Genomic DNA, 22,139 nt, shown 5'->3' with positions numbered 1-22,139 from the left:
ATAAAAAATAGACGCGTTTTTCAAGCTCTACTGGCTTCTTCAAGAGTTGGTGTGTGTACAAAATGTCTGTAAGATGAAATTTAAATAAAATATAACATACAGTATTGATTGTGGTTAGACAGAAAGCAGGGTGACCAGGCAGGAAACCCCATACTTACTTGATGATAAATTGGTTCCAAGAATGGCGACAGCGGAAGGGTGTTCCAACTGGGCGCTGAAGGGACGGGACCCCCAACAGCCAAAAGGAGACCAAGCGAGAGGGCGAGCATGGTAAAGAGGTCTTTCTGAGGTCACATTAGTCATTGTGCTTTGTGTGTGGCTTGCTTGAGCCTAGGTTCACATATGTATGGTCTCAGACATTGCATTTAATTTGCACGCGCATCGCAGGTGCCGATCCCATGTAATGTCTGTGCAGTGCGAGTTTGGCCATACAGTTGTATGGCCGAACTCGCATTCGATTTGCACGAAAATAGAGCAATGGAATCACCCATGCGATCTGATTCATGTGAGAGTTCCCAGTTCGCACTGCGATCTGTGAACCGATCTGGGGGTGTCATTAACAATGTATTGACACCAGCAATGGTTCGCAGAGTGCAGTGTGAACTGCCTGTGGGAGAGATGCCATGTGGGAACCGCCACTGGAATCGCGCCGGTTCCCGCATCGCACATATGCGAACCTAGGCTCAGCTGCCAATATTCATTTTTGAAAAATGATACAATATACCAGTTTTACAGATGATGGTTAGCAAAATGTTAATTCCCAAAATACATTTAATAAAAGAAAGTACATTACTACTTAATAAATTCGGCCCTGTCTGTATAGGCAGCTTTCAGTAAAGGTGAACAATGCTTTACTTATATGTATTAGTAGGTCTATAAACCTGCTAAAAAAGGGCCGCTGAGAAGGAAACTGTTCTAACACCCATGAAGCCCCCAAACAAAAGGTACAAGAATTCAGCATTAGATGATAAAGTCTTTTTAATGATACATTGTTGCTGTCTGTAGGACAATGTACATCCTTTGGAAGGAATGTTCTAGTCACACACATTGTCTTCCCGCCAAGGGGCACGGACATTGCGCGTACACCTCATCTGCCCTCGTGCACGCGCTCCCTCCCACTGGCGAGCAGGGGGCGCGCGCTAGTGGGAGGAGCTGTAAGACACTGACAAGGAGAGGGGTGGGGGTTAGAGAGTTGACAGCGGAAAGAGGCGTGGCCCCGGGCTTGGTGACAGCGGAGCTCGGAGAGGGAGGAGCTGTGTGTTAGTCTTCGCCGGGGCCGCGCTGAACATGGAGCTGTCTGCAGTCGGGGAGAGGGTCTTCGCCGCCGAATCCATCATTAAACGGCGTATAAGGAAGGTGAGAGCTCAGCCCAGCACCGCCGGCTTGGCGCTTAGTGACCTCCGAATCCTCCATCTTCCTTCGCCGGCTCCTTGTTTAGCACCGAAGTGCGCAGTCAGAGGACAGGCCCCTGCAGCATCGCCATGGCGGCTCTGCATCTCCTCTGACGTTGTCACCTCTCAGCCCCCGAAATAGACATAGCGGCGTCCGAATGCCAGCACTGACCCCCCCTCCCCCCACACCAATCTGATGGCTGACAGCCTCGATCTGATCGCCAGACAATCGGTGCCGATCTCTCATCGTGTTCCCGGGAGATCATTCATTGCCTCCCTCAATCCGCCTATATACGTCCGCACTTCTCTAGAATGTAGTGATCACGTCATCTTGAGCTAGTGACGTCACAAAGCTGACTTGTTTAGTGATTTCCGTTCTGGGAGGGGGAATCGAATCCCCGGTGAGATGTGAATTGTTGGCACACATGTCAGATCCTCATGTGGGATCAATCCACTGACCTCGTATGCCCTCAGCTCTGCCAGACCAGACCCCCCCATTTCCAAGACTTCTTACCATTCATGGCATGTTCCATCCTCACCTTCCATCACATCTCACCAGGATGGCACTGTGCTGCCCCCAGTCCTTGTCATTGTTCCAGGGAGCCCATCTAATGCCCCCATCTAATGCTGCTCGCATACCCTCCTCATTTATTTTATGTCATATTATCCGATCGATGTGCCTTTCCCTCAAATTCACAATCCCACAGCCAGAGCTTCCCTTCCAATCAATTTAGAATTGGTTTTGATCGGATTCAATCAATCCGAGTCGATCGGCCTTGGTAGAAAATGATCGATCAGCAGCATTGGGACACCTTGTTCATGAATAGTCATATTTCAGATTTGGAGATTCTAAGATGGAAACAGGGATCAGATCAATCATTTCCAATTGTATTTTAACTATAGATAAAAATCCACTTGTTCATGTGTGGCAAATTGATCAAATGGGTTGCCGAACTATAGATTGGTATATTGTGTGTTTTTTTTTTTTTTTTTATACGTTGTTATATTATTTTTCTGTCTTTTTCTCTATTTGAAGAGATCAAGAGAGGGCGACCATTTATGGAAGTGTACATGGTTATCATTATCCTTGGAGCTGGGCATACTGATCATTACAGGGGTCTTATGATAATATATGAGCCATACTGTTCGTTTTTATATAGGGAGCCTCTGATCGTTTATATATGTAGGGAGCCTCTGATCGTTTATATATGTAGGGAGCCTCTGATCGTTTATATATGTAGGGAGCCTCTGATCGTTTATATATGTAGGGAGCCTCTGATCGTTTATATATGTAGGGAGCCTCTGATCGTTTATATATGTAGGGAGCCTCTGATCGTTTATATATGTAGGGAGCCTCTGATCGTTTATATATGTAGGGAGCCTCTGATCGTTTATATATGTAGGGAGCCTCTGATCGTTTTGTATAAGGAAAACTCTCATTGTAACATCTGCTGGTGCTTATTTCCTCTGACAAAGTTAAAATGAGGACAAGTCTGGATTCCTGTTCATGTTGTACAGAAGTAAACAGTGTACATAATTTCTGGTAACATGCCAAAACTAATAGAGTATCATTGTTGGCTGTGACTGAGGTCCTAGCATCCATGTCAGCACTAGTTTGTGTGCCGGCAGTTGTTCGGTGTTGTGTGTGGATCCTGCTGGGAATTCCTATACATGGGGATCTACATAGAAAATGCAGCATTAGTGGGGATTTTATTAGGTGGGAAGGTTCATGCCGAGTCCATGGATTGCTTTTGTTTGCCTCTGTTTCTAGTGTTCCGTATTTTCATTCTTTGTGTTTGAAGTTCTTTATTTGTGTCTTGAAAAAGAAAGTGCTTTGATTTAAAGGGTTAGTTCACCTTTACTGACTTCTCCCAAAAACATCTCCAAGCATTACAGCGTCCTCAGTACATTAACCTCTTGCTGACAATGTAAGAAAGGAGTGGGCTTTAATGTAGCACATGCATCCATGGCGGCATGAGGTTGCGTGCTTCCTGTACACTGACTGAGCTGTCACCGACAGTTCTTGGTCAGCTTCTGATCCGGACTCCTGAACACGTGACTGCTGTGCAATTGCAATGGTCACACGATGCAGAAGCTCTTTTGACCAGTGTTCAAAAAATTGTGTTGCGGTAGACAAAAAAAAAAAAAAAATTTATTTTGTCCACCCCCGGCCAAAAGTTTTCAGAATGACACAAATCATTTTTCACAATGTCTGCTGCCTTCTTGTTTTTTAGATCATTTTTGTCAGATGTTACTATGGTATACTGAAGTATAATTACAAGCATTTCATTTGTGTCAAAGGCTTTTTTTGACAATTGCATTTTAGTTTATGCAAAGAGTCAATATTTGCAGTGTTGACCCTTCTTTTTCAAGACCTCTGCAGTTTTCCCTGGCGTGCCGTCAATCAACTTCTGGGCCACATCCTGACTGATGATAGTCCATTCTTGCATACTCAATACTTGGTGTTTTTTTTTTTTTTTTCCTCACCCACCTTTTTGAAAATTGACCACAAGTTCTCAATGGGATTATGGTCTGGGGAGTTTCCAGGCCATGGACCCAAAATTGTAATGTTTTGTTCCCCAAGCCACTTATCACCTTTTATGGCTAGGTGCTCCATCATGCTGGAAAAGGCATTGTTCCTCACCAAACTGTCCTTGGATGGTTGGGAGAAGTTGCTCTTGGAGGATATTTTTTGTACCATTCTTTATTCATGGCTGTGGTTCTGGTGGTAGCTCTCCCCTTTTCTTCTCTGGACAAGGTTTTTTGCAGCTGCCCCCAAAAAATGACTTTACCCCAGTTGTCAGCAGTCCAATTCCTGTACTGTTTGCAGATTCTGTCTGTCCCTGATGTCTTTTTTTTAGAGAGTAGTTGCTTCTTTGTTTCACCTTTTTGACATCAGGCCATCCTCAAAGTCTTCGTCTCACTGTGTGTGCAGATGTACGAACACCTGCCTGCTGCCTCTCCAAGCTTTGCACTGGTGGTGCCCCTACCCCCCAGCTGAATCAGCTGTAGGCGGCAGTCCTGGTGCCTGCTGAACTTTCTTAAATGGCCCGAAGGCTTCTTCACAACAATTGAACCTCTACTTGAAGTTCTTGATGATCAGATAAATGTTTGATTCAGGTGCAATCCAGCAATATCCTTGCCTGTGAATCCCTTTTTGTGCAAAGCAATGACGATTGCACGTTTCCTTGCAGGTAACCAAGGGAAAGCAATGATTTCAAGCACCACCCTCCTTTTTTAAAGCTTCCAGTCTGTTAGTTTAAATCTGCATTACAGAGTGATTTACACCCTTGTCCTCCTCAACACTAACATCTGTGTTAATGAGAGAATCACTGACATGTCAGCTGTGTTTTTTTTTTTTTTTTTTGACAGGGCTGAAATGTTTGAGGATTAAGTTCATTTTCAAGGCAAAGAGGGATTTTGCAATTCATCTGGTCATTCTTCAAAAAATTGTGGCGCATATCCAAATTGCCATCATAAAAACTGAGACAGCAGACTTTGTGAAAATTAATATTTGTGTCATTCTCAAAACTTATGGCCAGGGCTTTAATTTGTCCTGCGTAAAATGTCACTGACATTTTATGATTGTGGTACAAAGCATTGTAGAGTGTATGGTTTTTTTCTTATTGATATACAATTGACCCATACCTTTCTCAGCCTCCCTGCAGGGAAACATAAGCAGGAGGCACTTCCAGTCCAGTAACAGGCTGTGACTGGAAAAAATCCACCCACAGCATGTGTCTTAGAATAACAGGGACGTGAAGCCACCATTAATCTAAAGGGGTTGTAAAGGTAAATGTTTTTTCACCTTAATGTATTCTATGCATTAAGGGGAAAAAACATCTGACAGTCCCGGCCCCCCCCCCCCCCCCCCCCCCCCCGTTTTACTTGTCTTTTGCCTGACCCCTCGAAAGTCCCGCGCTCGTCCCCCGACATCCTTTTCACCGTTCAGCCTGGAGTGGATGGATGGAAAGCAGCGCAGCCATTGGCTCGCGCTGCTGTCAATCACATCCGCTCACGCGGGGCCTTGTGATACAGCGATCGTCTATAGCCACCGGCTGTATCACGGGAGCGCACCCGCAGATGCTTCTCACCATACGAGGGAGCTTGCATGAACGTGAGAAGCACCTGCAGAAGGAAGCCGAGACAGCCACCGAGGGACCCCAGAAGAGCAGGTTCGGGGCCACTCTGTGCAAAACAAGCTGCACAGTGGAGGTAAGTATAACATGTTTGTTATTTAAAAAAAAATTCACTTTACAATCCCTTTAATGTTATTGCCAAAAATAGATTTGATTTCAAAATATATACTTGAATGTCAATTTGGGAAGGAAGTTAGTGGGCTGTCATTTACCACTGTGTGCAGAGTTGCCACCACAGCTGCAAAATCCCTAGCTAAATTAGGGCCATGAACAGAAGGTGGAGGTAGAGAGCAGCAGGATCAAACAGATGTTTGTGGAATACAGAAAACATATCTCATAGTCACTGAGTGTAAACAGAATGCAATACATCATTTATTGATAGTGTGTTTTTTGCTTTTTTTTTTTTTTTTTTTTTTTTTTGTTTTTAAGGCCTCTTTCACACGGGGCGGATCAGTAATGATCCGCCCCGTGATGATCCGCTCGCTCAGCGGGGATCGCTCCGTTGTCCCCGCTGAGCCGGCTGCGGACAGGGCGGTCTCCGCACACTGTGCGGGGACCGCCCTGTCAGCTCTGCGCTCTCCTCTATGGGGATCGGATGAGCACGGACCGTGTGTCCGTGTTCATCCGATCCGCTCTGCAGACGGATAGAAAAATAGGATTTTCCTCCGTCTGCAGAATCGAACTGTTGCGGAGGCGGAGGAAATCGGGTGTCTGCGGATGTTCATTCGCAGACACCCGCTATCCCATAGGGATGAATGTATGCCCGTATTTCATCCGCAAACGGATGGATGTAATACGGACATATCATCCGCATGTGTGAAAGGGGCCTAATGATGTTGATTTAGACCTTTTTAGCCTAGGTTCAGACTAGTGCGATGAGGGAACCATTGTGGTTACAGTGCCAGTTCCCCATTGCTTCTCTCCAACAGGAAGTTCACACTGCCCTCTGCAAACCACCGCGGGTGTCAATACAATGTTAAGGACGCCCCCAGAATGGTTCACAGATCGCAGTACGAATTGTACAGATTCGTACAGGAGTCGTAGTGCCCCTTTGATGTTGCTGGGGGGGGGGGGGAGAAATGGTGCCCCTTTGATGTTGCTGGGGGGGGAGAAATGGTGCCCCTTTGATGTTGCTGGGGGGGGGAAGAAATGGTGCCCCTTTGATGTTGCTGGGGGGGGGAAGAAATGGTGCCCCTTTGATGTTGCTGGGGGGGGAGAAATGGTGCCCCTTTGATGTTGCTGGGGGGGGGGGGGGAGAAATGGTACCCCTTTGATGTTGCTGGGGGGGGGAATAGTGCTCCATTAGTTTTGGGGGGGGGGGTTCTTGTACTATAAACCCCATCATGACAGGATACCTGTATATGATATGACCTGTGTAACAGTCTGTTCTCTCCCCCCCCCCCCCCATTATTTTAAATAAATGAAAACATGGCATATTGCGTTTTTATTTATTATTTTTTTATCGATCGGAAAAATAATCGGCCAACTAACCAATTTATGAAAATAATCATTAGTCCCAGCCCTCTAGCAGTGCAGTTTCCAGTGCATGGGGGTTCCATTAAGATAAATGGTATTCCTGCACTTCTAGAACACCCTATGTAGAAAGGATGGAAATCGATAATGTCAGACACATACTGTGCCTTGCAAAAGTATTCACCCCCCTTGACTTTTTACCGATCTTGTTACATTACAGTCTTAGTTCAATGTTTTTTTAATCTGCATTATAGGTGAACACAATAGTCTAGTCTAAGTCGGTGAAGTAAAATTAGAAAAAATACATACATAAAACTATTTTTTCAAAAATAAAAAAACTGATAATTGGCATGTGTGTGTATGTTATGAAGCCAATAAAAAGCTCTGGTGCAACCAATTACCTTCAGAAGTCACATAATTTGTGAATTGATGTCCACCTGTGTGCAATCTAAGTGTCAAATGATCTGCCATTACATATACACACCTTTTTGTTGAAAGGCCCCAGAGGCTGCAACACCTAAGCAAGAGGCCCCACTAACCAAACACTGCCATGAAGACCAAGGCACTCTTCAAACAAGTAAGGGAAAATGTTGTTGAGAAGTACAAGTCAGGGTTAGGTTGTATATAAAAAAAAAAAAAAAATCCAAGTCTTTGATGGTCCCTGGGAGCGCCATCAAATCTATCATAACCAAATGGAAAGAACATGGCACAACAGCAAACCTGACAAGAGAAGGCCGCACACCAAAACTCACAGACCGGGCAAGGAGGGCATTAATCAGAGAGGCAGCACAGAGACTTAAGGTAACTCTGGAGGAGCTGCAGAGTTCCACAGCAGAGACTGGAGTATCTGTACATAGGACGACAATCCATAGAATTGGACTTTATGGCAGAGTGGCCAGAAGAAAGCCACTTACTTTCAGCAAAAAAAACAAAATGGTACATTTTTTGAGTTTGCGAAAAGGCATGTGGGAGACTCCCAAAATGTATGGAGGAAGGTGCTCTGGTCTGATGAGACTAAAATTTAACTTTTTAGCTATCAGGGAAAACGCGCATGTCTTGCGCAAACCCAACACATCACCCAAAGAACACCATCCCCACAGTGAAACATGGTGGTGGCATCATTATGCTGTGGGGATGTTTTTCAGCAGTCAGGTTTGAGGGAAAGATGGATGTTTCTAAATACAGGGATATTCTTGAGCAAAACCTGTACCACTTTGTGTGTGATTTGAAGCTAGGACGGAGGTTCACCTTCCAGGAGGACAATGACCCCAAACACACTGCTAAAGCAACACTTGAGTGTTGTAAGGGGAAACATGTAAATGTGTCGGAATTGCCTAGTCAAAGCCCAGACCCCAATCCAATAGAAAATCTGTGATCAGACTTAGTGATACTAAAGATTTGTTTTTTGTGTAAAATTACAAACATGTCATGTCATACTTTACTCCACTGTGCAGCGCTTTTTGCACAGTGGCCACCGAACCTCATCTTCTGGGGTCCCTCGGTGGCTCTTACGGCTCCTCCCTGCATCAGATAAACCTCTAGGAGAAGCGCTCTCCCGAGGGGGGTTAACTTTCAGTCCTGAGTCCAGCATTTGCGTCCATATACATGAATGCCAGATTCGCCTCGCGCCCCCCCCCCCCCCCCCCCCGCATCATTGGATTTGATTGACAGCAGTGGGAGCCAATGGCTGCACTGCTATCAATCCATCCAACAGGACCTGAGACATCGGCTTTTGCTGCTGTGCTCGTCCCCAGGACGAGATAGAAGGGGGTACAGGTAATTATAACAAAACGGGGGGGGGGGGGGGAGTTGGGCTGCAGCATTACAGGAAGTTTACAACCCCTTTAAAAATTGCTGTTCACAAGTGCAAACCATCGAACTTGAAGGCGCTGGAGCAGTTTTGCAAGGCGGAATGGGCAAAAATCAGTGGTAAGATGTGGCAAGCTCATAGAGACCTATCCAAAGCGACTTGGAGCTGTGATAGCCACAAAAGATGGCTCTACAAAGTATTGACTTTAGGGGGGGGGGGGGGGGGTGATTTTGTCCTATTTGTTTGCTTCACAATAAAAAAAACAAAATAACCAAAAAAAAAAAAATCTTCAAAGTTGTGGGCATGTTCTGTAAATTAAATAATTCAAATCCTCGATCCATGTTAATTCCAGGTTGTGAGGGAACAAAACACAAAAAAATGCCAAGGGGATGCCAAGGCACTATATGCTTTGCACCTGAGAACCTTCTACATCTCCGGCTTAATTGTGTTTTCTATTTCTTCTGCTGAGGGAAATTTATAGACCTTGAGAATTGCCATCACGAAATAGATTTGTTTTTCTTGTATGAATGACGCCTATGTTTTAAAAATACGACTTTAGATTTAAAGCCAAAGTCCTTCTTCTTTTTTTTTTTTTTTTTTTTTTTTTTTTTCTACTAGTCAAAAGTAACCTACCTCCTGCCTGCTTCTAATTTCTGTAAACATTTCTTCCTTGAGGCCCCGTTAAACACTAGAGCATTTTGTAGCTTGTCGCTCGAAGCTCAAAAACGCTCAACATGCAAAAACACTTATAGTAAAACACCTGTCGCTAAAGTACACAAGCTACTTTTCAGGCATAATTGAGTGTTTTTATCTCCTTAGACTTCAATGAAAAAGTGCAAGTTTTTTTTTTTTTTTAAAGCATTTTGTTGCACGTTTTCTGCTCAAACAGCAGCTCTTTGACCCGTTTTTCAGCAGCACTCCACACCTTTTAGTTGAAAAACACCTGACAAAAGCTGCAAAAATGTGCAATTCTGCTTCAAAAAATGCTCAAATGTGACACGTAAAGTGTATATAAACCCTACATATACCCAGGGAAGTGAACAGCCTCGGATGATACACAGGGATGAAACAAATCTCCCTACATAAGTTTTACATGTATATCTGCTCTTCAGCTTTGTATGCTGTTTAGAAAGTGCATATTGTGTTTAGTCGTTTTTCTCTTCCTGGTCAGCACTACAGTGAAGCCTGGGCATACAACCAAGACAGCTGATTGGAGGAAAAGCACACACCCCCTCTCCTCCATAGGTAGAGACTTTCAGCTTTGTTCCTTGAATAGTTCAGGGCTCTGCTAATCAATAGCATCCTCCCCAACTCAAAACTCGGGCTGCTTTATCATATGTGACTGAGAACTTGTCAGGAGTTATCGGGCTAAGAACAGAGCAGGAGACAGCTAGTGGACATAGTGCTTTGAAGAAAGATAAGAAAACACAGCTCAAATTTCATGAAACGGGTTTACATTCATTTTAAAGGTGTGAATGTAGCCTCAAGATGGATCTACTCACAACAGTGATATTACAGCACCATAGGAGCTAAAGCAGAACAAACCCCATCTATTTTAACTGCTTGCCGACCACCAGCTGTCAATTGACGGGCAGGCAGCGCAGCTCTTGTGGTGGGAGGGCGTCGTATGAATGCGCGCGTTTGCCGTGTCACTGGAGCCTCTGTGCGTGGCGACCTCGATGTCTGCCGGGCACTCGCCATTGCCCGGTAACACAGCAGGACCGTGGATCTGTGTGTGTAAACAAACACACAGATCCACGGTCCTGTCAGAGGAGAGGAGACCGTTGGTGTGTTCTCAGTACAGAGAAAAAACAGTCAGTCTCCTCCCCTTGTCAATCCCCTCCCCCTACAGTTAGAATCACTCCCAGGAAGCATATTAACCCCTTGATCACCCCCTAGTGTTTAATCCCTTCCCTGCCAGTCACACTTATACAGTAAGCAATGCATTTTTATAGCACTGATCGCTGTATAAATGTGAATGGTCCCAAAAATGTGTCAAGTGTCCGATTATGTCCCCTGCAATATCGCAGTCATGATAAAAATCGCAGATCACCGCCATTACTAGTAAAAAAAAAATAAAAAAAAATAATAAAAATGCTAAAAATCTATCCTCTATTTTGTAGGCACTATAACTTTTGCGCAAACCAATCAATATACGCTTATTGCAATTTTGCAATTTTTTTTAATTTATTTTATTTTTTTCAAACTTGTCACTCTTTTTTTGTTTATAGCGCAAAAAATAAAAACCGCAGAGATGATCAAATACCACCAAAAGAAAGCTCTATTTGTGGGAACAAAAATTATAACAATTTCATCTGGGTACAGTGTTGTATGACAGCGCAATTGTCATTCAAAATGTGACCGCGTTGAAAGCTGAAAAATTGCTTGCACAGGAAGGGGGTGAAAATGCACTGTATTGAGATGGTTAACGTGGGACTAAAATGACAAATCGTGCAACTCCAAATTTCAGATGCCATTAATTTTAATGGCACCTTAAGACCACAGTGCAGTTCTGCGGTTGTAATTGCGGCACACCACATATCGTGAAGCTTGTCGCGATTCATTTTTCCACAATTCCATTTGATTTCATCCGCATTTAAGGTGCTATTAAAATGAATGGCATCTGAAATTCGTGTTGTGTGATTTGTAATTTTAGCTATTCGGCCTGCGATTCAAAATGCCCAGGTGTGAACGCAGTCTCAATGTCTCTTCTGCAGTAAAATAAACGTACCTGTCCCTTCAGTCTTCTGTAGCATGTACACTGACCTGCACATGTGCAGCTCTGTTTACATTTTGTAGCAGTGCCTGTGTGCTGGGATGACTGTACCCCCTGCGTATGCTCGGGAGTGAAGTCATCCCATGCTGGCCAATCTGCATGGCTGAAGACTGGCATCTGGAAGAAGCTGGAGAGAAGATGCTGGCAAGGAACCTTGCAAGCGTCAGACAATTGCAGCTTTTGGCTTTAAAGATTTCCGAAAACATTTTACATTCAAGGCAGGCTGTCAATAACTCTCAGTTGATTGAGAACACAATCGAAGTGTCGAGCCATCAAGGCTGTTATAATTACATGCAGGGACAGCAGATCAAAGGCTAAGATGGCAGCTTCCTTAACCACTTGCTGCCCGCTGTATAGCGAAATGATGGCGGCAAAGTGGTTTAGTTATCCTGATCTGACATGATCAGGATAACAGAGCTGACGGGTGCCCGCAGAGCGGCGATTGGAGGTGGCGTTTTTCAGTCTGAGACACCCCAACTCTGATCGTGGTAGGAAGCCTACCACGTGATCAGCTGTGACCAATCACGGCTGATCAGCGCGTGAACCAGGAAGTTTCGGTAAGCGGCTTTCCTTGGTTCACGCTGACAGGGAGAGCCAATCGGCTGCTCTCCCTTTTAAGGGGGGGGGGGTGTTTATGTGCTGATAATCAGCACATTGATTATCGGCACAGCCCCCCATACAAAAGGTGCCCATCAGCTGCCAGCCTGTACCCCTCTATAAAGCCTGTCACTGCCCAAAAAAGTGCCAATCAGTACCCTATCAGTAATGCATGTCAGTAGCTCCTTATCAGTGCTTCCTATCCCGTGCCACCTATCAGTGCCCATCAGTTTTTGTGTTTTTTTTTTTTTTTTTTTTCAAAATTGACACTCCTTTTTTGTTTATAGCGCAAAAATAAAAAAACAGAGGTGATCAGATACCACCAAAAGAAACCTCTATTTGATAAACATTTAGTTTGAGTACAGTGTTGCATGGCCGTGCAATTGTCATTCAAAGTGTGACAGCTGGTCAGGAGGGGGGGGGGGGGGGGAGCTATTTTGAAGTTATTATAAAAAATAAAAAGGGTTTAGTTCCACTTTAGGAGTCGCTGCTATAACAGTGAAGAGTTTGCACTCGTTTCTTCCCCCTCCTTCATAACATTTGATTTGTATTCTTTTCACTGTAAGGAATTCTGTGAATGGAGGAGGAGAGCTCATTTAATTCATCTGCTTTTCCAATCCCCTCATCTATTCACAGAATACAAGACATTTATGTTAATAAAGCAAGGGAAGGGCAAATGGTGCAATCCCTGCACTATTGTGCTGCTCTTTAACCCCTGCAGCGCTGTAATATTGCAATTTGTGAGTAGATCTGGCCTCATTCATAGAAGAGGAGTTTACCATAACCAGCAGCAGGAAGGAGAAAGGACACTCTTCATTAGTGATGGGTTATGTAACTAGTTCTGTATGCCCCAAAATATGTTTACTAGACTTCAGATTTGCATATATTGTTTCAACTAATCAATATTCTACAGGTGATAGCAATAATTTTTAGTAAATTTTTAGAGGTTTTTGGTGTTTTTCATTGCCTCTCTAAATGACATCTTTTGGTATACAGTGCATAGGGTTAGCGTATGGATCTTTACCGTTGAACTATGCGCTTGTAGCAGACATATAGCAGTTTAGACGCCAGCTGCTGTTGAATCTTTTTAGCATGGTTTGGTAAAATAATGCTCGTTTGTAGACATCCCTAAATGGAAGTTGTAGGCTGGTGACGTGCCATAAATTGTTGCGTAGACTGGGAGTGCGGGTGAGATGTCATGTCTGTTCATTGTCAGAGCTGAGAAGTATGACGGCTAAAAGCACTCCTCCCCCAAAAAATGTCTTCATGGTTATTCTGAGAGCTCTCTACACTAGACGTTCTAGGCTAGCTCCTCTTTTTAAAGTATAAAATAGTAGTGACATAGTAAATGATTCACCGCATGACCTGCATCAGTCTACGCATTTTTCTATTTGTCACTTTTTATATACCAAAGCTTGTCAGTTTTGTCTGTAACGGATGTAAATAACTTAATGGTTGGTTTGGATTTTTGGCACGATTGAGCATACTTTTATCAGATATATATAACAAAAAAATGCAGCGCTAGGAAAACGTATACAAATGTGTGATTAAATGTGAATACCTAAAATAAGTGACTCGTTAGCCCGATAGGGTTAATAATGAGAAATACTAATATGTAGCAACATACACAATGCATATCCTACTTCAAATTTCAGAACTAGATGCTCCAATGAGCAAAAAAAAATATATAAAAAAATGAATAAAAAATAATAATAGTGGCAAATAGTCTTTTAAACTAGTGACTCTAAAGTGTCCAACAATGTAAATAGTGAACAAAGAAGGTTCAGATATTCCGTTAACCCAAACTGCAGGGAACTTTCAAACATCAACAGCGTATTCACAGAAAGAGGTAGGTACTTTTACTAGAAATGGTGGACACAAATGTGTCATAAAGGCTTAGGCTCCAAAAGCCTCAAGGGACCAGTACGCCGTGGATAGTGGATCTCCTCCGGATTGGCCGTCACCCTCCTTACTGTCCAACTTCTCGGTCAGCTCGCTAGGATGTGAAACTCAACAGACTTCAACGGACCTCCACCACTCTCCAAATAATTTAGTCCAAAATGGCTCCAGAGGGACTCGCCATGTAAGGGAAAGCATGAACACAATGCCTCGCATGGGGAAGTTCGACCACTGAAGATTTATTTATAAAAATATAGTACATAAAAAACAAAGAATCATGTGATAAAATTAATAAATTGTAAAAGAAAAGCAATATGGGGAGCAGGAAACCCTAGCCCTATGCGTTTTGACCGCAAAGCCATCTACTGGGGCATTCAATTACGACTTTGCGGTCAAAACGCGTAGGACTTCTGAAATTTGAAGTATGATATGCATTGTGTATGTTGCTACATATTAATATTTCTCATTATTAACCCTATCGGGCTAACGAGTCACTTATTTTAGGTATTCATATTTGTATACACTTTCCTAGCGCTGCATTTTTTGTTTATTATTATTATTATTATTATTATTATTAAACAGGATTTATATAGCACCAACAGTTTACGCAGCGCTTTACAACATTGGGGTAGACATTATAATACAATTCAAGACCAGGGGAATCGGAGGGCCCTGCTCGTTGGAGCTTACAATCTAGGAGGGAATTATTTGACTTGGTTTGTTTGTATGTCAGCTGCTGTGTTATTCACAGAGCTCATTATATTGTAAGGTTGTTGGGTAGCGCAGTGTTTTCCCCCTTTCTTCACATACACTTTTATCAGATATTCACTGGTCAGCCATAACATTATGACCACTGACAGATCAAACAATCAAGGCTTTTACAGAATTTTCCTTCTGATTTTTCTTCTAGCGTGTTCTCCACTTCAGGATTTGAGTGACTTTATCAAGGGCGAAGTTGTAATGGCTAGACTGAGTGAGAGCATTTCTAAAACAGCAGCCCTTGTCAGATGTTCCCAGTCTACAGTGGTCAGGACCTACCAAATGTGGTCCAAGGAAGGAAAACCAGCAAAGAGGTCATGGTCAACTAAGGCTCACTGATGCACATGGGAAGCGAAGGCTGGCCTGTGTAGTCTGATCCAATAGAAGAGATACTGTAGCTGAAAAAGTTAATATTGCTTATAAAGGGGCATCAGAACACACCGTGCATTGCAGTTTTGTGTATAGGGCTGCATAGCCGCAGACTGGTTAGGGTGGCCATGCTGACCCATGTCCACAGACAAAAGTGCCTACAATGGGCACATGAGCATCAAAACTGGAATTTCTAGCAATGAAAGAAGGTGTGAGTTTAACCACTTCCCGACCAGCGCACAACGATGTACGTCGACAGAATGGCACGGGCAGGCATATTGGCGTACAGATACGTCCAATATTCAATGCCGCCCTGCCATCGGGAGCGCGCGCCGCCGCCGGCGCGCTCCCGCGCTGGTCGGGACCCCCGTGAGTCCAGTCGCGGGACCCGCGAACTCTATCGCCGCGGGCATTCCCGCGATCGTCTCACGGAGCGGCCGAATGGAGGAAATGCCGTGTAAACAGCATTTCTCCATTCTGCCTAGCAACTAGTGACGCTGATCTCTGCTCCATGTGATTGGAGCAGAGATCAGTGTTCACTCAATGAAAGCCCAACCCCCCCACAGTTAGTAACACACCCCTAGGAACACTTAACCCCTACACTGCCACCCACTGGTTAACCCCTTCACTGCCAGTGTCATTTACACAGGAATCACTGCATTTATATAGCAGTGATTACTGTATAAATGACAATGGTCCCAAAAATGTCCGATGGGTCCCCCACAATGTCGCAGTCACAATAAAAATCGCTGATCGCCGCCATTACTAGTAAAAAAAAAATAATAAAAAATTATTAATAAAAATGCTATAAAACTATCCCTATTTTGTAAACGCTATAACTTTTGCGCAAACCAATCAATCGCTTATTGCGATTTTTACCAAAAATATGTAGAAGAATACATATCGGCCTAAACTGAGGGAAAAAATTTTTTTTTTTTAGATATTTTTGGGGGATATTTATTATAACAAAAAGTAAAAAACGCTCTATTTTTGTTTATAGTGCAAAAAATAAAAACCGCAGGGGTGATCAAATGCCACCAAAAGAAAGCTCTATTTGTGGGGAAAAAAAGGACGTCAATTTTGTTTGGGAGCCACGTCGCACGACCGTGCAATTGTCAGTTAAAGCGACGCAGTGCCGAATCGCAAAAAGTGGTCTGGTCTTTGACCAGCAAAATGGTCTGGTCTGCAAGTGGTTAAAGGGGTTGTAAAGGAAGAAGCTTGATGCATTATGTCAGTCAGCTAGCCAATCGGGTGCAGGCTGGGTCGGGGCTTCACGTCTGGATACACAGGGCTTTCACTCGCCTCAGGTGCCCCCATAGCAAGCTGCCTACAGTGGGGTCACTGAACGGGAGGGAGGGGCCAAGAGCAGCGAAAAAGGCAACTGAGAAGAAGGGGATTCAGACTGCTCTGTGCTAATCCACTGTAACAGAGCAGGTAAGCATAACATGTTTTGTTATTTTTTATAGGGGAAAAAAAAAGCCTTTACAGTCTCAATTTAAGGCATTGACAGCAGAATTTGGAGGACAAGATCTCCATCCAATAGTGCATCTGTGGTATATGCTAGAAAAACAAGTCCCTACTACCTACCTTCAGAGGTCTAGTGACATCTATGCCTTGACAGGTCAGGGCGGTTTTGGCTGCAAAAGGGGACCTACTCCATAATGGGTTGTCATAATGTTTTGGCTAGTAAGTACATGTAAACATAAGGTACCGTATTGGCGTAAATCATGCGCCGGCGTTTAACATGCACCCCAAGTTTAGGAAGGAATTTAAAAGAAAAAAAACTTTTAGGAGGGAAGTTTAAGGAAAAAAACTTACATTTAAATGCCCATCAATTGCAGCCTTGTCGGCATCAATTGCAGCCTTGTCAGTCACGTGCAGCCTTGCTAGTGTGTTTGTTTGCCGTTTAAAAATGCCGCTGCCGAGATACAGAGCGGATGTCCTATGCATCTCGCGGAGCTCGGTAGTTCTCAGCGGCCTTCGGCTATTTTCGGCCACACTCGGCAGTTCTTGGCAGTTCTTGGCTATTTTTTGGCAGTTCTCGGCTATTTTTTGGCAGTTCTCGGCTATTTTCGGCCACACTCGGCCGGTCTCAAACGGCCGAATAAAGCCGAAAATACATGGAAGCCGTAGAGAGCAGCAGTAAGGGATGGAAACAGGGGATCGGTGTATAACACGCACCCCCGATTTCCCCCTGATTTTAGGGGGAAAAAGTGCATGTTATACTCCGATAAATACGGTATACGTCTGAAGGCAAGTACATGCATGCAAAGTAATGTCTGCACTACATTTTTCTTTCTTACCGCTTCCAGAGTTCACAGTACTCCTCCCTGACAATGCCTTTGTTAGCTTTTCCCTCCAGGAGGATGGAGCCATCTTTGTTCAGACATAATTCATGGCTACATAGTTACATCGTTGGTAAGGTTGAATAAAGACACCATTCCATCCAGTTCAACCTGAGTATCTACAATTGTCCCTATCCCTGTACATTGCACACCCACATCTGTCCCTACCCTCAAGGCGCCCACAATCCAAGGTCCCCCGTTCAGATACTGGGGCCAATTTTGGACAGAAGCCAATTAACCTACCTGCATGTCTTTGGAGTGTGGGAGGAAACCAGTGTACCCGGAGGAAACTCGCACAGGGAGAACATGCAAACTCCAGGCAGGTAGAGTCGTGGTTGGGATTCGACCCTTTTGAAATGAGTGTCTCGATCTTATTCCCCCAGTCCATTGGTCCTGCACTGACAGGCCTCCCTACAAACACACCTCTATCTCTGAAAGTGAATTCATTTATGATGCTTGAGATTTTCCCTCCAGCCTCAGCATTTGGAGTTCTTAATTAAGCCAAGAGCCGTCACCTTTTCTATTTACATTTCCAATGAAACCTCCTCCATGTTCCCCCTGACCTCGTCCAAAATATTCATTTCATCTTATGTTTTTTTTTTTTTTTTTTTTTGCACTGTTATTCCCATCCATATTAATGCAAGAATGTCCCAAGACCTGTATAAACTCTGATTATATTTATGATTTTGGAATCTCTCTATTGTAGACTGGGGAGGGGTGGGTCAAACGTATACTTTTATATTTTTAGTTTAGGAATGTATGCAATTCAAGACCTGTTTCAAATGATGGCTTTGCAGTAATTACCAACAAGCAGATTTTGTAACATCAAGGTTAGATAGGTTGTCTTCTAGGATTATTAGATTACCTTTTTTTTTCCTCTGCGTTGTATTGTTATGCAAGACTTAAAACCAGAATTGTTAGGCTCATAAGCCTTTATAGCCCTAGGGATGAGATAAATAGTGATCCTTGACAGAACAGGTAATTAAGTTATAGGTAAACTTTCCAGCAGGCAGAAAGATTTATTTTCTGTGCTTTGTTCTGTTTGGCTTTCACTTTAAGTTTTGCTGATGGCTATTGAAATTTTTATTTTTTTATTTTTTTTTTTAACTTTAAATTCACAAACTATTCTAGCTCATTGAAAGTCACCAATGCTTAAGGCAGTATTAAACCCGAAAGCAAACCTTTATTATATTGCGGCTTACCAGTTCTTAGATGTGATGGCTACGTTCGTGTTTTTTTTTTTCTTTTTTAAGCTTTCTTCTATTCTCATCTAGTGATCCAGCTAGTAAGTCTGTTTCTCAAAAGAACAAGCTTTCTTTCAGTATCAGTTTACAGGGGTGAGACAAACCATTTAAACACAGCATGGGGTTCTTAAAATGATTAGCTTTTAGTTTTTCTCCCAAAAGGGGAAAAAAAATGCTGTAACTAATTTTATCATCTGTAAGCTGGCGTTTGGATTCAATTTGTTAATATATCTAAATCTGCTAGTACATCTAACACTCCAATTGCATCTTCTCCCCCCCCCCCCCCCCACAAATGGAGCTTTCTTTTGGTGGTATAAAAAAAAAAATTAAAAAATGTCTTCCACAGTTTATGCCAATATGTATTCTTCTACATATTTTTGGTAACAAAAAATCGCAGTCTGTGTATATTGTTTCTGCGCAAAAATTACCACATATACTCAAGTATAAGCCAAGTTTTTCATCACTTTCAGCACAAAAAAAAAAAAAAACCCTCGGCTTATAATCGAGTTACTGTGCCCATCTGCAACCTCATGCGCCTGATTGTCCAGCGCTGTGACATGCAGTCTAGTCTGTGGCTGTTCATTGTGAAAAAGCCCCACCTTCTCGTTCGTGATAGGCGGAACACTGACTCACTGCTGGGAAACTGAATCAGTGTTCCATCACGGATGAGGAGGAGGCAGGTTTTTTTTTTTTTTATACACTGGATGGCCACTGACTAGACTGCATGTCACAGCATCTGTGTTCTCGAGATTAGGCAGGGAGATGGACAGAGTAAGACTGCAGATAGGTATTGTTGACCCTCTTTTCGACTTACAGTAGCGGCTGCATTTCTCACCCTAGGCTTATACTCGAGTCAATACATTTTCCCAGTTTTTTGTGTTAAAATTAGCTGCTTTGGCTTATATTCGGGCCGGCCTATACTCAAGTATATACGCTATAGCGTCTACAAAATAGGGGATAGATTTATGGCATTTTTATTTAACCACTTTCAGACCGGACCAATTTGCTGGTCAAAGACCAGACCACTTTTTGCGATTTGGCACTGTGTCGCTTTAACTGACAATTGCGCGGTGGTGCGACGTGGCTCCCAAACAAAATTGACGTCCTTTTTTTTCCCACAAATAGAGCTTTCTTTTGGTGGTATTTGATCACCCCTGCGGTTTTTATTTTTTGCGCTATAAACAAAAATAGAGCGACAATTTTGAAAAAAACGCATTATTTTTTACTTTTTGTTATAATAAATATCCCCCAAAAATATATAAAAAAAAAACATTTTTTTTCCCTCAGTTTAGGCCGATACGTATTCTTCTACATATTTTTGGTAAAAAAAATCGCAATAAGCGATTATTGATTGGTTTGCGAAAAAAGTTATAGCGTTTACAAAATAGGGATAGTTTTATAGCATTTTTATTAATAATTTTTTTTTTTTTATTTTTTTTTTTACTAGTAATGGCGGCGATCAGCAAAATTTTTTTTTTTTTTTTTTTTTTTTTTTATTGTGACTGCGACATTGTGGGGGACCCATCGGACATTTTTGACACATTTTTGGGACCATTGTCATTTATACAGTAATCACTGCTATATAAATGCAGTGATTCCTGTGTAAATGACACTGGCAGTGAAGGGGTTAAACAGTGGGTGGCAGTGTAGGGGTTAAGTGTTCCTAGGGATGTGTTACTAACTGTGGGGGGGTTGGGCTTTCATTTAGTGAACACTGATCTCTGCTCCAATCACATGGAGCAGAGATCAGCGTCACTAGTTGCTAGGCAGAATGGAGAAATGTTGTTGTTTACAACGGCACTTCTCCATTCGGCCGCTCCGTGAGACGATCGCGGGGATGCCCGCGGCGTTCGAGTCCGCGGGTCCCGCGACTGGACTCACGGGGGTCCCGACCAGCGCGGGAGCGTGCCGCCGGCGACGCTCTCCCGATGGCAGGGCGGCAAATTTAAAGGGACGTACATGTACGCCCATTTGCCTGCCCGTGCCATTCTGTCGACGTACATCGTCGTGCACTGGTCGGCAAGTGGTTAAAAATAAAAAAAATTGAACTAGTAATGGCGAAAAAAAAAAAAATATATAATATATATAATTTTTTTTTTTTATATCGGGATTGCAACATTATGGCGGACAGATCAGACACTTAACACTATTTTGTGACTATTGAAATTCATACAGCAATCCGAACTACAAATAGTCACGGATTACTGTATAAATGACATTGGCAGGAAAGGAGTTGAACGCTAGGGGGTGATCAAGGGGATAAGTGTTTTCCCTGGATGCGTTCTAACTGTGGGGGGATGGGCTCACTACAACATGAGAGATCACTGCTCCTGATGACAGGGAGCAGTAGATCCCTGTCATGTTGCTAGGCAGAACAGGGAAATGCCTTGTTTATATCCTGCGTCTCCTCTCCGCAATTGCAGGCCGCTGGCAACATCGAGTTTGCAGGACCCGTGGGTGCATGCACGGTAGGGGACAAATTCATTGCCTGCCTCTGCCATTCTGCCGATGTAAATCGGCATGCGGCAGTCGGCAAGTGGTTAAAGGCTAGGTTCACATTTTGCAAAAAACAAAGCAAAAACCTAGGTGCACCCATGTTTGCAGCAAAAGAAAAAGAGCATTCATTTTCTTATCGTACACCACGGGACACAGATCCATAGTAGTTAATATGTGGGTTATAGGCCACCTTCAGGTGATGGACACTGGCACGCCCTGAGACAAAATGTGCACTCCCTATATAACCCCTCCCACTGCTGGGAGTTCCTCAGTATTTTTTCGCCAGTGTCTAAGGTGTTGGTCACGAGTGACGAAGACCTGTGTTGAGTTCCACTGGAGCAATCCTTGCTGGGGCTAGCCATGCAGCTGGATTCATTCAAAGTGTTTTTTGCCCAAATTGAATGGTACCCAGGCCTCGTATCTGAAGAAACAAGGTCTTGCCTGTAACGCTTCTCTTTAGAGAGCTGGACCCCAGGATCCAGTACTTTTTGGTATTGAGGTCATAAAGTTTTTACTGGCGGTGGTGCTATTACAGGTCCAGGATTGTGGGTTTCCCTCCAGGCTCCCCAGCTCCTGAAGGTTTAAGGGAAACCACCGTGAAGGGTGAAGATTGGGTCTGTTGATTTACCACAGAATACCCTGCGGTGGGAAAGGCAAGTGGAGTTTTCTAAAAAATGTTTACAATTTTTCTCATGAATGTCTCCTTTTAAATTTAATAAGTGTTGCCATGCCTTTGTGTCACCACTGGGGGCTGTATTGAACACTTACCCATCTCATGCTTCTCAGAGAGCCCACGTTATGTCCAGGAATCTGCAAGTTTCTCTTCCTCTGGCCAGCAGCA

General features: G+C 43.4%; 1 protein-coding gene across 1 annotated transcript in view; it reads left to right on the top strand.

The window, feature by feature from the left end:
* The first annotated feature begins 1,231 nt into the window (after window positions 1-1,231).
* CBX6 (chromobox 6) overlaps window positions 1,232-22,139 on the top strand; it is a 49,151-nt gene continuing 28,243 nt past the window's right edge. The window contains exon 1 of the mRNA XM_077452314.1: window positions 1,232-1,356. Coding sequence (XP_077308440.1) covers window positions 1,288-1,356 — 69 coding nt within the window. The 5' untranslated portion in view covers window positions 1,232-1,287. The remainder of the gene's footprint in view (window positions 1,357-22,139) is intronic.

The sequence above is a fragment of the Lithobates pipiens genome, unplaced genomic scaffold (assembly GCF_037356315.1).
Source record: "Lithobates pipiens isolate NorthernLeopardFrog02 unplaced genomic scaffold, aLitPip1_a1.2 Scaffold_23, whole genome shotgun sequence".
In the NCBI taxonomy this organism is placed as follows: domain Eukaryota; kingdom Metazoa; phylum Chordata; class Amphibia; order Anura; family Ranidae; genus Lithobates; species Lithobates pipiens.
This window is presented reverse-complemented; position numbering and strand designations above follow the sequence as displayed.